Genomic DNA, 14328 nt, shown 5'->3' on the forward strand with positions numbered 1-14328 from the left:
GAAGAAATAATGCCCAAAATTTTTCCAAGCTTGATCAAAACTATAAACACATCGCTCCAATAAGTTCAACAAAGCACAAGAAACATGAAGAAAACAATTAATGAAAACCCAGTGATTAACTTGGAAGCAACCAAGATGTCTGTCAATGGATAAACTGTGGTACATTTATACAATGGGATATTACTCAGCACTAAAAAGATATGAGCTAGCAACCTACAAAGACATAGAGGAAACTTAAATGTATATAACTAAGTGAAAGAAGCCAATCTGAAAAAGGTATATATACTGTATGATTCCAACTATACAACATTCTGGAAACGGCTAAACTATGGTAGTAAAAAGATCAGCGGTTGGCAGGGGTTCAGGAGGGAGGGGTGAACAGGAGGAGCACAGCGGACTTTCAGGAAAGGGAGAGTATTCTGATGGTACCATAATGGTTGGTGTATGTCATTATACATTTGTCAAAACCCATAAGAAGCACAACACAAAGAGTGAACCCTGATGTAAACTATGGACTTTCCTTGATAAAATAAGATTGATAATGGTGTGGCAATGTTGGTTCACAGATTGTGTAACACATGTACTGCACTATGCGGGATGTTAATGGTGGGGGAGGTTGTGTATTGGTGGGGGAAAGGGGAGAATATGTGGGAACTCTTTATACGTTCAATTTTGCTGTGAATCTAAAACACTTTAAAAATAAAGTCTATTAATGAAAAACAAAGGCCAAATAAAGACATTTTCATATACACAACAGCTGAAAGATTTCATCACCAGCTGACCCACACCACAAGAAACGTTAGAAGGAAGTCCTTTTAGGGAAAAGGAAAATTATACCATTTGGAAATCTGGATCTAGACAAATCAATAAAGAGCACTAGAAATGGTAACTACGTAGGTAAATACACGGGTTTTTTTTTTAATGTCATTTAAAACTTTTAGAGACAATTTGACTGCTTAAACAATGGCCTAATGGCTAGGAGGGGGGAAATGGAAGTACACTATTGCAAGGCTATTATACTAAATGTGAAGTGGTGTGATATAACTTAAGAGAAGACTGTGACAAGCTAAAGTATATACTGTAAACGCTAAAGCAACCACTAAAGTAACAAAACAAAGAGTTACTGATAATAAGCCAATAAAGGAAATAAAATGGAATCATAAAAAATATGATTAATCTAAAAGAATGCAGGGAAAAAAAATAACAAGAACAGAGGACACACATCAAAAAATAGCAAGATGATGGACTCAAACGTAACCATATCAATAATCATATTGAATGTAATTGGTTAAACACTCCTATAAAAGACAGAGATTGGATTTTTTTTTTTACGTCAAGACTACACTATATATTGCCTGCAAGAAAATCAATTTAAATATAAAGCACAGATAAGTTAAAAGTAAAAGGATGGAAAAAATTTTTGTGCCATGACAACACTAGTCATAAAAAAGGTGAAGTGGTTATATTTCACAGGAAATAATATTACCAGGAGTAAAAAAGATCATTTTGTAATGAAAAGGGGGTCAATTAATCATGATGATGTAACAATTCTAAACGTCTATGCACCTAATAACAGCTTCAAAATAACATGAAATAAAATTGATAGAATTACAAGGGTAAAAAGACAAACCTATAATTATACCATCGTAGATGCCAATGCCCTTCTCAATATTTGATAGTGCAAACAGGCAGAAAATCAGCAAGAATTTAGTAGACTTGAAAAACATTACCAACCAACTTGCCCTGTTTAATAAATACTCTACCCAGCAGCAGCAGAATACACATTCTTCTCAAGTGCACACAGAATATTTACCAAGGTAGATCATAATCTGGGCCATAAAACAAGTCTTAGTGAATTCAAAAGAATTCAAGACATTGTATGTTCTCTGACCACAATGGAGTTCAATTAGAAATCACTAATTTTCTATTATTTTCACTAGCCAGAAAATTTCCAAATATTTGGAAACTAAATAACACACTTCTAAATAATCCACAGATAAAAGAATAATCCACCTCAATAAAAAAGGAATTAATTCTACTTTTTAAAACATCAGTTTTTAAATATTAAGGACTCCTTAAACACAACTCTTTTTTTTTGTTTGTTTGTTTCCAGTTTTGTTAAGATATAATTGACATATAACTTCTTCATCTAGTGTTGAACTAAATAAACACTGACTAGGGACAGATGGCATATCTTTTAGCCACAATTCATAGGCAGTTTATGGATTTTTCAAGAGTAATAACAGTAAGTGATTTTACCTATGCGCCAGGCATTTTCAGATGTGCTTAATACATGTAAATTCATTTCACCTTTTACCTTTATTATCCATACTTTACAGATAAGGAAATTGAGGCACAGGGAGGTTAAATAAATAGCCCAGGCTCCAACATCTAGTTAATGGAAGAACCAGGATTTGAACTCAAAGTCTGGTAGCCTCCAGGATTGATACTCTATTATTACACTATGCTTGTGTCTTTTGACTATGAAATTTTAATTTTACTCTCTGATTTTAGAACCTGATCCTCACCAAAGAGGTAACTGTCACTGAAGAACCACCCAGAATACATCTTTGAACATGTAAAGACACTGCTCTGTTAAATCTTTCCTTTGTTCGTTAGATTTAGTAAACTAAAATTCACTTACTGCTTCTCTTCTCCTCCGCTCTTGCTCTTTCGCCCTTGCTAAATTACGGTCTTTGAGAAGCCAGAGTTTGCCTCCATCTTGAGCTTCCAGTGACTGCTGATGTTCTTTCTGCTCTTCTCCAAGACACTTGTTTTGCATTTTATTTGGAAAAGATTCTAGAGTGAAGCCATGGTCCCTTAAAGAAACAATAAAGTTCAAAGTAGGTTTCAAGCTCCTTAAAAGTTTTTATTATGAAGATACGTTGTTAAATGATAAATATAAAGCAATATTCTAGATAACCCTTTTTTGTATGTTATGACATTTTTAGTATTTTTGATGTCAAATTTTATATTGGGCAATCTATGTTAATGAAGAGAAGGTTTTAGAAAACTATGACCAAGGTTTACCATCATCTTCTTACACATAGAATGGAAATATTAAGACATTTCTGGAAAATAGTGATGTCTTTATAATTTAGCAATATTGGTATCTTTAATAGCTTCTTCAATCACTTGATTATTTGTATCCCCTTCAAAACAGATATTACTACTTACCAATTTTTTAAAAATCAATAAAAATTTACTTTTTCTAAATATAATTTGCTTTGTGGTCTACTAAATAGTTGAATTATAGCCACTTACAAAAAAGAAATTTATTTTAAATACATGTCTATATCTCTCAAAGCCTCCATTAATCCAGTAAATTACAGACCTTTGATTTTCTTGAAATACTTTTGGTTCCTTTGTATTCTGTTCCAGATGTTTCTGTATTAGTTCCTGTGTTCGAGCTCTCACTTCCTTTTCTATCGCTGCTTTTCTAAATTGGTTGAAGAGCTCATCTGATGATTTCACTACCCCTGATGTTTTGACTGGTTTGCCTAAACTTTTCCAAGAATCTGCATTCTTGATCTTTATATCCTAAAACAAATATTTGATTCAGTATATGTCTACAGATGTCAACTAAATTTTGGAAGAAAAGCAATATTTTTTGATATAGTAATAGATCATAAATAAAGATTCTGAAGGCTTCAGGTAACTTTACTAAACTTAAGTTAAAGGTTACTAAAGTAGAAAAAATAGGATAACAGATTAACTAAATTCAACTATTCATCTAAGACCAAATTAAAATAGCATGCTTGACAATTATTTCAATTTAATATGAAACATATATGTTAAGGGTATGACAATCTGTTAAGAATATAAAAATCCCCTGGTCACTGTAATCAAGATATTTATGAACAACAAGGTCCTACTGTATAGCACAGAGAACTATATTCAATATCCTATGATAAACCATAATGGAAAAGAATTTAAAAAATGTATATATATATATATATATATGTATAACCGAATCACTTTGCTGTGCGGAGTAATTAACATTGTAAATCAACTACACCTCAATAAAAAAAATTAAGTTACAAAATTAAAAAAAAAAAAGACATTTATGATCTTATGAGAAAAATAAAGCAAATATACAAGTGATTAATCAGAGGGAAAGTAAGACGATGCCAGAAGAACAGCACAGTATTTGTTGAGAACCCTCTGACATAGCTATGTTTTCCTTTCCTCGGTATGAAGAAAAAAATTAACTGATTGTGATCACTGTTCTTAACTGTGATATGCCAAGGTCTAGATCAGTGCTGCCCAATAGAAGTATATATAGTTTAAAATCTTCCAGTACCACAATTTTTTTTAAACTAAAACTTTTAATAATATATTTTATTTCACCAAATATACCCAAAGCATTATTATTTCAACATGCAGTCAATATAAAAGATTGAAGATAATTTTATTTATTTATTTATTTACTTACTTACTTATGGCCGTGCTGTGCGGCTTGTGGGATCTTAGTTCCCCGCCCAGGGATTGAACCCAGGCCCTCGGCAGTGAAAGCGTGGAGTCCTAACCACTGGACCACCAGGGAATTCCCTATATTTTTGTAATGTCTTCTAAATTGGTGTTTTACATTTATAGCACATCTCAATTCAAATGCTTAACTTTGATTAGAAATCATTGATCTGTAATTAGACTTCATAAAATTTACAGTTGAAAAAGTAGATGTGCATAATCAAACTGTTCCAAACATCCTTATGTTCTCCAATAACTGAACTGAGTATAAGTTTTTAAATTTAAGTTAACTGTAAGTTCTAAAACTGAGTTTCTCAGTTGCACTAGACATTTCAAGGGCTCAATAACTATATGTGGCTAGTGGCTACCATACTGGACACTGGATATTACATGTCTAGATGGCCCTTCTAATAGCTGTCATATTCTCCAGGATAGTTAATGTTATACCACAAAACAAGTCTTATAAATTTAAGAAGACTGAAATCATATCAAGTGTCTTTCTTGACCACAATGATATGAAACTAGAAATCAATTACAAGAAGAAAACTGGTTAAGTTCATAAATATGGAGATTAAACAACATGCTACTGGAACAACCAATGCGTCAAAGAAGAAATCAAAAGAAGTTAAAAAAAAATACCTTGAGACAAATGAAAATGGAAATACAACATACCAAAAGGTGTGGGATACAGCAAAAGCAGTCCTAAGAGGGAAGTTCACAGTGATAAATGCCTATATCAAAAAACAAGAACCATCTCACGTAAACCTAATTTACACCTCAAGGAACTAGAATAAGAACAAATGAAGCCCAGAATTAGAAGAAGGAAGGAAACAATAAAGATCAGAGTAGAAATAAATGAAATAGAGACTATAAAAAGACCACAGAAAAGATCAATGAAAATAAGAACTGGTGTTCTGAAAAGATAAGCAAAACAGATAAACCTTCAGCTAGACTCACCAAGAAAAAAAAAAGAGGACTCAAATCAATAATATCAGAAATGAAAGAGAAGGGACTTCCCTGGTGGCGCAGTGGTTAAGAATCCGCCTGCCAATGCAGGGGACACGGGTTCGAGCCCTGGTCCGGGAAGATCCCACATGCCATGGAACAACTAAGCCCGTGCACCACAACTACTGAGCCTGTGCTCTAGAGCCCACAAGCCGCAACTACTGAGGCTGCGTGCCACAACTACTGAAGCCTGTGTGCCTACAGCCCATGCTCCGCAACAAGAGAAGCCACCACAATAAGAAGTCCGCGCACCGCAACGAAGAGTAGCCCCCACTCACCGCAACTAGAGAAAGCCTGCGTGCAATGAAGAACCAACTCAGCCAAAATCAATCAATCAATCTAAGAAAAAAAGCAAAAAAAAAAGAAATGAAAGAGGAGATATTAAAACTGATACCACAGAAATATAAAGGATTGTAAGAGACTACTATGAACAATTATATGGCAACAAACTGGACAACCTAGAAGAAACTGATAAATTACTAGCAACATACAACTTACCGAAAGTGAGTCATGGAGAAACTGAAAGTGTGGACAAATCAATTACTAGTAAGGAGACTGAATCAGTAATCAAAAAATTTCCAAAAAGTCCAGGACCAGATGGCTTCACTGGTAAATTCTACCAAACATTTAAAGAAGAATTAATACCAATCCTTCTCAAACTCTTCCAAAAAATAGAAGAGGAGGGAACATTTCCAAACTTATTTAACTAGGCCAGCATTACCCTGATACCAAAATGAGATAAGGACATCACAAGAAAAGAAAATTACACACTAATATCCTTGATGAACACAGGTGCAAGAATCCCCAACAACATATTAGCAAACCAAATTCAACAATACAGTAAAAGGATGATACACTATGATCAAGTAGGATTTATTCCAGGGATGCAAGGATAGTTTAACACCTGCAAGTCAAACAACATGATATACCACATTAACAAAATGAAGGATAAAAATATGATTTTAATAGACGCAGAGAAAGTATTTGACAGAATTCAACAGCCATTTATGATAAAAACTCTCAGCAAAGTAGGTATAGAGGGACTATATCCTAGCATATAAAGGCTATATATGACAAGCCCACACCTCATATCATACTCAATGATGAAAGGCTGAAAGCTCTTCCTCTGAGGTCAGGAATAAGACAAGGATGCTCACTCTCACCATTTCTAGTCAACATAGTACTGGAAGTCCCAGCCAGGGCAATCAGGCAAGATAAAGAAATAAAAGCACTCAAATCAGAAAGAAGTAAAACTGTCACTATTTGCAGATGACATGATATTATATATAGAAAACCCTAAAGACTCCACCAAAAACATTAGAATATATAAATACAGTAAAGTTGCAGGATACAAAATCAATATACAAAAATCCACTGTGTTTCTATACACTAACAAACTATCAGAAAGACAAATTAAGAAAAAAAATCACATTTACAATTGCATCAAAAAAAATAAAATACCTAGGAATAAACTTAACCAAGGTGAAAGACCTGTACACTGAAAACTATAACAGTGATGAAAGAAATGGAAGAAGATACAGAGAAATGAAAAGATATTCCATGTTCATGGACTGAAAGAATTACTATTGTTAAAACATCCATATTACCCAAAGCAATCTACAGATTCAATGCAATCCCTATCAGAATTCTAATGACATTTTTCACAGAAATAGAACAAACAATCCTAGAATATGTATGGAACCACAAAAGACCCCAACTAGTCAAAGCAATTCCGAGAAAGAACAACAAAGCTGGAGGTATCATGCTCTCTGATTTCAAGCTATATTACAAACTTACAGTAATCAAAACAGTATGGTACTGGCATAAATACAGACACATAGCACAGTGGAAGAGAATAGAGAGCCCAGAAATAAACAAATGCACTTATGGTCAATTAATTTACAATAAAGGAGTGAAGGACTCATTTCATACTTGGGCATGTGTTCTGGTGAGTAGTCCCTGTGCTGCTGCAGAAGAAGATGGGGAAAGAGGAAATTAAAAGAGCAGTGAAGGAAAATAGTGTGGATAGGCTAGCCTTCATATAATTTGGCTTGGCCTCAGAGTCTTGTGGGAGAGAGCCAGTAGCCTCATTATTATTTCATTGGAAAATTTAACTTTCTGTTACATTTAAAATAAAGGAAAATGACCTACAAAAACAAACAAACAAAAAGGAGTGAAGGATGTAAAATGGGTAATGGACAGTGTCTTTAACAAATGGTATTGGGAAAACTGACCAGCCACATGCAAAAGAATTAAACTAGACTACTATCTCATACCATATGTAAAAATCAACTCAAAACGGGTTAAAGACTTGAATATAAGACCTGAAACCATAATTATAACTCCTAGAAGAAAACATAGGTAGTAAGCTCCTTGACATCCATCTTGGTGACAATTTTTTGGATCTGACACCAAAAGCAAAGGCAACAAAAGCAAAAATGAACAAGTGGAACTACATCAAACTAAAAAAACTTCTGCTTAGCAAAGGCAACCAACAACAAAATGAAAAGGCAACCTCCTGAATGGCAGGAAATATTTGAAAATCATATGTCTGATAAGAGGTATATATAAAGAACTTAGAAAACTCAACAGCAGGAAAACAAACAAGCTGAAAAAAATGGGCAGAGGACCTGAATAGGCATTTTTCCAAAGAGAACAAACAGATGGGCAACAGGTCCATGAAAAGGTACTCAACATCACTAATCATAAGGGAATATTAATCATAAGGGAAGTGCAAATCAAAACCACAATGAGATATCACCCTCACACCTATAAGAATGGCAATTATCAACTGCTGGCGAGGACATGGAGAAAACGAAATCCTTGTACAGTGCTGGTGGGGATTTACATTGGTATGGCCATTATGGAAAACAGCATAGAGATACCCGGAAAAAAAAAAAAAAGTAGAACTACCATATTATGCAGCAATCCTACTTCTGAGTATATAGCCAAAGGAAATGAAATCAGGATCTTGAAGAATATCTGCACTCCCACGTTTACTGCAGCATTATTCGTAATAGCCAAGATTTGGAAGTAACACCACGTGTCCATCAATGGATAAACAGAAAAAGAAAATGTGGCATATATACATGATGGAATATTATTCAGCCACAAAAAACCAAGGAAATCGTGGATGGAACTTGAGGGCATTTATTATGCTAAGTGAAATAAGTAGACAGAGAAAGACAAATACCATATGATGTCACTTATATGTGGAATCTAAAAAAACCCCAAGAAACACCACTCCCCCCAAAAAACCCCAAATTTATAGATACAGAGAACAAAGTGGTGGCTGCCAGAGGAGGGGGCGTGGGGAGTGGGCGTAATGAGTGAAGAAGGTCAAAAGGTACAACCTTCTAGCTGTAAAACAAGTAAGTCCTGGGGATGCAATGTACAGCATGGTGACTATAGTCAATAATACTCCATTGTACATTTGAAATGTGCTTAGAGTAGATCTTAAAAGTTCTCATCACAAGAAAAAAATTTTTAACTATGTTGGGAGATGGATAGGATAGACTTCCTGTGGTGATCATTTCTCAATATATTAAGTTGTATACCTGAAACTAATAATATTATATATCAGTTATACCTCAATTTTAAAAAAAGAGTTAGCCTACTTATGTGGGGTAAGGAAAGATGACAATGCAATACCTGAACATCCTCTGTTTAAATTTTTTTTGATAATTGTCTCCTTAATAATTATGCTTGATTCCTCTTTTCATATTATTTCCATGAAATATTAGGGAGAAATTTGTCCAGGGTCCCAGGTAAAGCAAAAGAAAATTTATGACAAGACTTTTCCATAAGCCTTTCTAATTTCCATCCTGAAGTAATCTCACCCCTACTGTACACACAAGACCTTCACCATTGGTCACCCAGTTGTGTTTATGAAGTCTTTCCTGTATGTTGCCAATAAAACCTGTTTTCGTTCTTACCCGTGGAATGGGCCAAATACTAGTTCCAGACTTCATTTTTCTACTGAGTTAGTTAAAGAATCTTGCCTTCAGATAGAGATTTGAAACAGAACAGGTAATACCTGGTAGTATACTTAATAGGAAGTAAAGGGAGGATGAAACCCTGGTCTCTGGCTTGATCACGGAAATGTCTATCTAATTGCAATAAAATTTTGGCAGAACCTAAAACAAGAAAGTTCATAATTGGGTTTGGAGTACAGTACAGTTTTTCAGACATCACAGAGGAGAATAAGAAGACTTTTGACAGGCAGAGATGAGGATGGAAAGCATTCCTCACTGAAGAAAGAACATAATAATTAAAGATATTACTAGATATATCTGGGGAGAAATGAAGAGTTCAATTTCAGTGAATTACAAGGCATATAGTTAAGACTGAAAGGCTAGATTGGAGTCATAATGTAAAGGTGTTTAATCTTCATTCTGGAGTCAAAGTTAGAAACTACTGAAGGTTTCATACATATTAGTAATATGATCAGAGTAATACATCAAGAGGAACAGTGTAAGAATGTTAAAAGCAGAATGGATTAGAACAAGGAAGGTTTCAAGTTAGTCTGACCAGTTATAAATATTACAAAGAGCTCAGACTGAAAGCAATGAGGTCTGGTCTCTGAGGCGGAAGTGGAAAAGGAAACATCTTGAAAGTAAAACCCAAAGAATTTAGCAATTCCTTGGCTGTAGGGGACTGAGAAATCAAAAATGATTAAAACTCACAGGATGTCAGGTCTAGAACTATATATTTGAGTCATCTGCAGAGAAACTATAACTGAAATCACCACAGTGGATGTTCAACCAGAGAGAGAAGTAGTAGAAGACCCTGGACTCCTTACCCTATCAAGACTTTGGGAGGGATGCAGCAATTTTAGACATCATTGGTTCCTCTGATAGGGCAAATTACAGGAATAGGGGAACAGCTGGATTCTAGGTAAAATTACGGCACTGCTTCACAACTGGGGTGATTCTCCTTTGCCCAGGGAAGACCTATGGCAGTGTCAGCAAAGTTTTTGGTTGTCACGTAGTGGTAGGGGAAAGGGTGTTGCTAGCATCTAGTGGGTAGAGGTTAGTGTTCCTGTTAAGCATCCTACAATGTACAGGCCTACTCCCAACAAAAACTTATCCAGCCTAAAATGTCTATAGTGCTATAGTTGAGAAAGCCTGGTTTAAAATGTAAACAGGTAGTGGAGAAATAAGACAAAAGGAATAATAGAGACTATAGAGATGGCAGGAGAGCTCCACAAAAATCTGTTAAATGAAAGAAAATGAAAAACAGAGATAGAGAAGTCTTGGCAAGAAGGGGTACCTTTTCTTGAGGCAGAGGTAAGTAAGAGACGAACAGCAAAGCTAGAGCTCTGAGTAAAACAAAAGAGGTTGGGAGCTTGTTGAAATGTTTTATTTTAGTATCAGCTCTTCTTTGGGTAAGATGCTTGAACTGTCTGGGCCACAGTTTATTCATAAAGACTAATTCTCAAAGATCTGTTCTAGCACCAAAATTCTGTAGCCTTTTTTTTTTTTTTTCCAGTAAGTGGTAACACTGCTGATAGTGAGTGAGCAACGGTAGGAAATAATGTCAAGGATGGAAACAGTTTAAAATCAAGAAAAAAAAAAAGAATGGAAACTGTTGTGAAGAGAACAAGCCACCCAATCCCATTCCTCCTCAAGCTTTCAACATTTTAGTTCCTACTATATGCTAGACATTAGAAATCAACAGAGAGTAGACTTATGTCACTTTTACCTTTAGCACAAACTTCAATGGTATGACATATACTTGATGTTTTGCTGCTTATTTTTGCTGTAATCTCTTTGCCTTTTTGAAAATTTTCTTACTGTTTTCAAACTTTATTTTGGGTCAGTCAAAATTACAGTTTTGTTAAATTAGAAACAAAGATTTTAGCACACAGTAAACCAAATATTTAATTTGAGAAACTCTGCTGCATTATTCTTTGCATCCTAAAGGGGATAGATGACACTTCCATTGTTTAAACAAAAAACAGTAACAATAAAAAATTTATGCTGGATATCAGGAGAGGCACTTTTTTAAAAAAATTTTATTTTTTTTAAATTTTCCCCCTTGGCCACACTGCTTGCAGGAGCTTAGTTCCCCGACCGGGGATTGAACCCGCGCCCTTGGCAATGAAAGCAAGGAGTCCTAACCACTGGACCGGCAGGGAATTCCCAGGAAAGGTACTTTTTAAATGGTTCTTATCAATAACAAAACACCCATATTAAACATAGGTAATCTTTGATGATAATAATTATTAGCAGAGCAGTATGTAAGAAAGTCAAAGATGCTAAGAATGAGAAAAAACAAGGGCCAAAGCAATATGCTCCTCATGGTGAAATGTCAGATATTCCTAAGTGTGCCCAAGCAGTAAGATTTGTCCTCTGAAGTACTTACAAGGAAAAAAGAAAGGAAAGAATGGAAGGAAGGGAGGGAGAGAAAAAAGAGGGGATATGTGAATATCTCATTCATAGTCCATTTCTGACAGTTACTAGATTCAAATGTCTAGAATAGTACCTGGTGTATCTAATGTATCCAAAACATCTAGAATACTTGTTGAAAGACTGATCAATGTGTGGTTTAAGATTAAGTGCACCAAAGACTCCATGAGGAAATCACCTACAACAGATTCTAAAAGATAGTTTTATAACATGTTTTAAAATCAGGATAGCTGGCAAATACCGGCATTATAGAACTTACAATTAAACACAAATATGGGGACTGAAGGTAGAGGGTGGGGAAGAGTGTTGCTCACAGTTTAACTTTTTTTTTTTTAATAAGTAGGCAAAAATTAGGCTTAGAGATCCAAAATTCATTCAAATTAGGGCTTAAAATACCGCTGTGCCACTTCTATATTCAATTTTAAATCCCTTCAATATTGTGAGAAAAAATAACTTTACTCTTACCTTCTGCACTGGAACTTGACATTCTGATTCTAACACCACTGTGTCATTATCACCGGACTGATGCATCACAGTTAGGCCATTCAAGCGTTGTTCAGGATCATCTGGATGCACACATTTTTAGAATAGTATAGCCAAGTTATTTCATCTTGATTCTCCAGAATTTGACATTTCCTCCCCCACTAGGTCAGAAACTATGAAAATAAAATAACTAGTTTTTGTACGCTTAATTTTGGAGTATTCTTAGCTGGAGAACTGTAATACTGTAAAATAAACATTTTCACTTGAAATTTTACCTCCTTTATTTCTTTTCTTTTTCTTCTTTTTTTTTTGTCAGCATAAAGTATAGCTGACATTGTGGCTCACCTACGAAGACCTATTTTAGCTTTCCCGATGGTATAGCAGTCTTTCAGCTTGTAAACTGACCTCAGCTCCAGAGATGGGTCTTCATTGGCCAAGCTAATTATGGTAATCCTACCCCCACACCAGTGAATCATTTAGAAAAGAGGAGGCCTAAGCCACTGTAGGGCTTCCAGGGAAAGATGCTTCCTGGTAGCCAAATTGAGAACAAAGAAAACACAAAGAACTGAAGAAGGAAGATACCAAACACCTAAACTACCCAGTGGGGGATAGGAGCAAGAAATGCAAAATGTTGTTTGACTCTGAGGTGAAGAGAACAAACCACACAATCCTGTTGACTGTAAAGCTTTCATACAAATAGTTCATTTATTACAGGTGAAAATAATTTCAGAAATAGAGCTTGAGGCTTTGTCAAACACGTCTAAATGACTGACCTACTTCTGGACTACAATATGTACGATAACAAAATTCCTTGTTGTGTAAGCCAGTTTGGAGCTGAATTTTCTGCATTTGTGACCAAAAGCATCCTGGTGTATGAAATTTAATTAGGTCATTTCTGTTTTAGTTCTCTCCAGCTCTTGTCTATAGGTCTTAACTAGTAGCAAAAGCACAGAGGAGAAAAATGAAAACTTGAATTGCTATCTTTTTGTTAACTGGCTCAGGCTCATAAAATGCTGGCCACTTAGAGTTATAGGAACTTACATTTAAGCTTCTATCACCCATTAATTCCTTTGATTCTCTGGCTAAATCACACTAGTTGAAGTTGAGGCTTGAAGAAGGGAGGAACACTAAAGGATAGGAGTGAGCACAGGAGGGTGAGACAAAACAGTCAGTGGACAGATGAATGAAAGAACAAAGTTTAAATTTGTGTGTTCCTACGTGGCCCAATGCACCTATTTTCTCAGTTCAACAGGGAATGGAAAAATAGGGAGAAAAGGTCTAAGTACAGAACTACATCCCCTCTCTGCTTGGGATCAGATATTATTTAAGAAGTAGAAAGAGTATATATGTCAAGAGAAGTATATTCTAAACGACTCAGTTTGTTGACTCTAAGTTGGTAAGTGGTGACAGTGCCATTATCAAGAATTAAAGAGGAAAGATTTAAATGTAGGAATTAAAAGGGGGAAATTCAGTTTTGACATGCTGTATTTGACATGCCTATGTGCTGTTTAAGGTATTCAGTAGAGTTGTATAAACACACCTGGGGCTTGGATGCTTGAGTTGTAAAAATGAGACTAGAAGTCATAGACTCCAAGAAGATCATCCAGGAAGGATGTATAGATTGCTGCCTTCCAACCTTTTACATGCCACAATAAGTAGAAAATGATCAATGTATGGCATACCTGGGTAAATGGGAGGTCTGCTCCAAGCCTATTGCTATGAGAGCTGAGGGGGAGGTCCTAGCTTAGTAAGCCTACGCTTTGGAATACGGCTAGAAAAGCCTGGAGTAAAGTAAAAAGAGGCTTAAGGATGTAACTCAGAGTATTATAACATTGAAGGTAGGCAGATAAAGTAGGTGTCTGTAAAGAACGTTCAGAGATGGGATGATCAAGAGAAGAGTGTCACAGAAGCCAAGGGAAGTGTGTCAAGGGACCAACCCTCTGAAAAACATTTTCATATG

At 35.3% G+C, this 14328-nt stretch overlaps 1 protein-coding gene across 2 annotated transcripts in view; it reads right to left on the reverse strand.

Moving 5' to 3' along the window:
• Nucleotides 1-14328, reverse strand: part of BRDT (bromodomain testis associated) — a 52225-nt gene that overhangs the window by 4707 nt on the left and 33190 nt on the right. For both annotated transcript variants that reach the window (XM_061186320.1, XM_061186319.1), the window contains exons 14-16: nucleotides 12351-12451; nucleotides 3335-3540; nucleotides 2645-2819 (exon numbers count right to left, since the gene is read on the reverse strand). In XM_061186320.1, coding sequence (XP_061042303.1) covers nucleotides 2645-2819; nucleotides 3335-3540; nucleotides 12351-12451 — 482 coding nt within the window. The remainder of the gene's footprint in view (nucleotides 1-2644; nucleotides 2820-3334; nucleotides 3541-12350; nucleotides 12452-14328) is intronic.

Source organism: Eubalaena glacialis, chromosome 3 (assembly GCF_028564815.1).
Source record: "Eubalaena glacialis isolate mEubGla1 chromosome 3, mEubGla1.1.hap2.+ XY, whole genome shotgun sequence".
Classification (NCBI taxonomy): Eukaryota; Metazoa; Chordata; class Mammalia; order Artiodactyla; family Balaenidae; genus Eubalaena; species Eubalaena glacialis.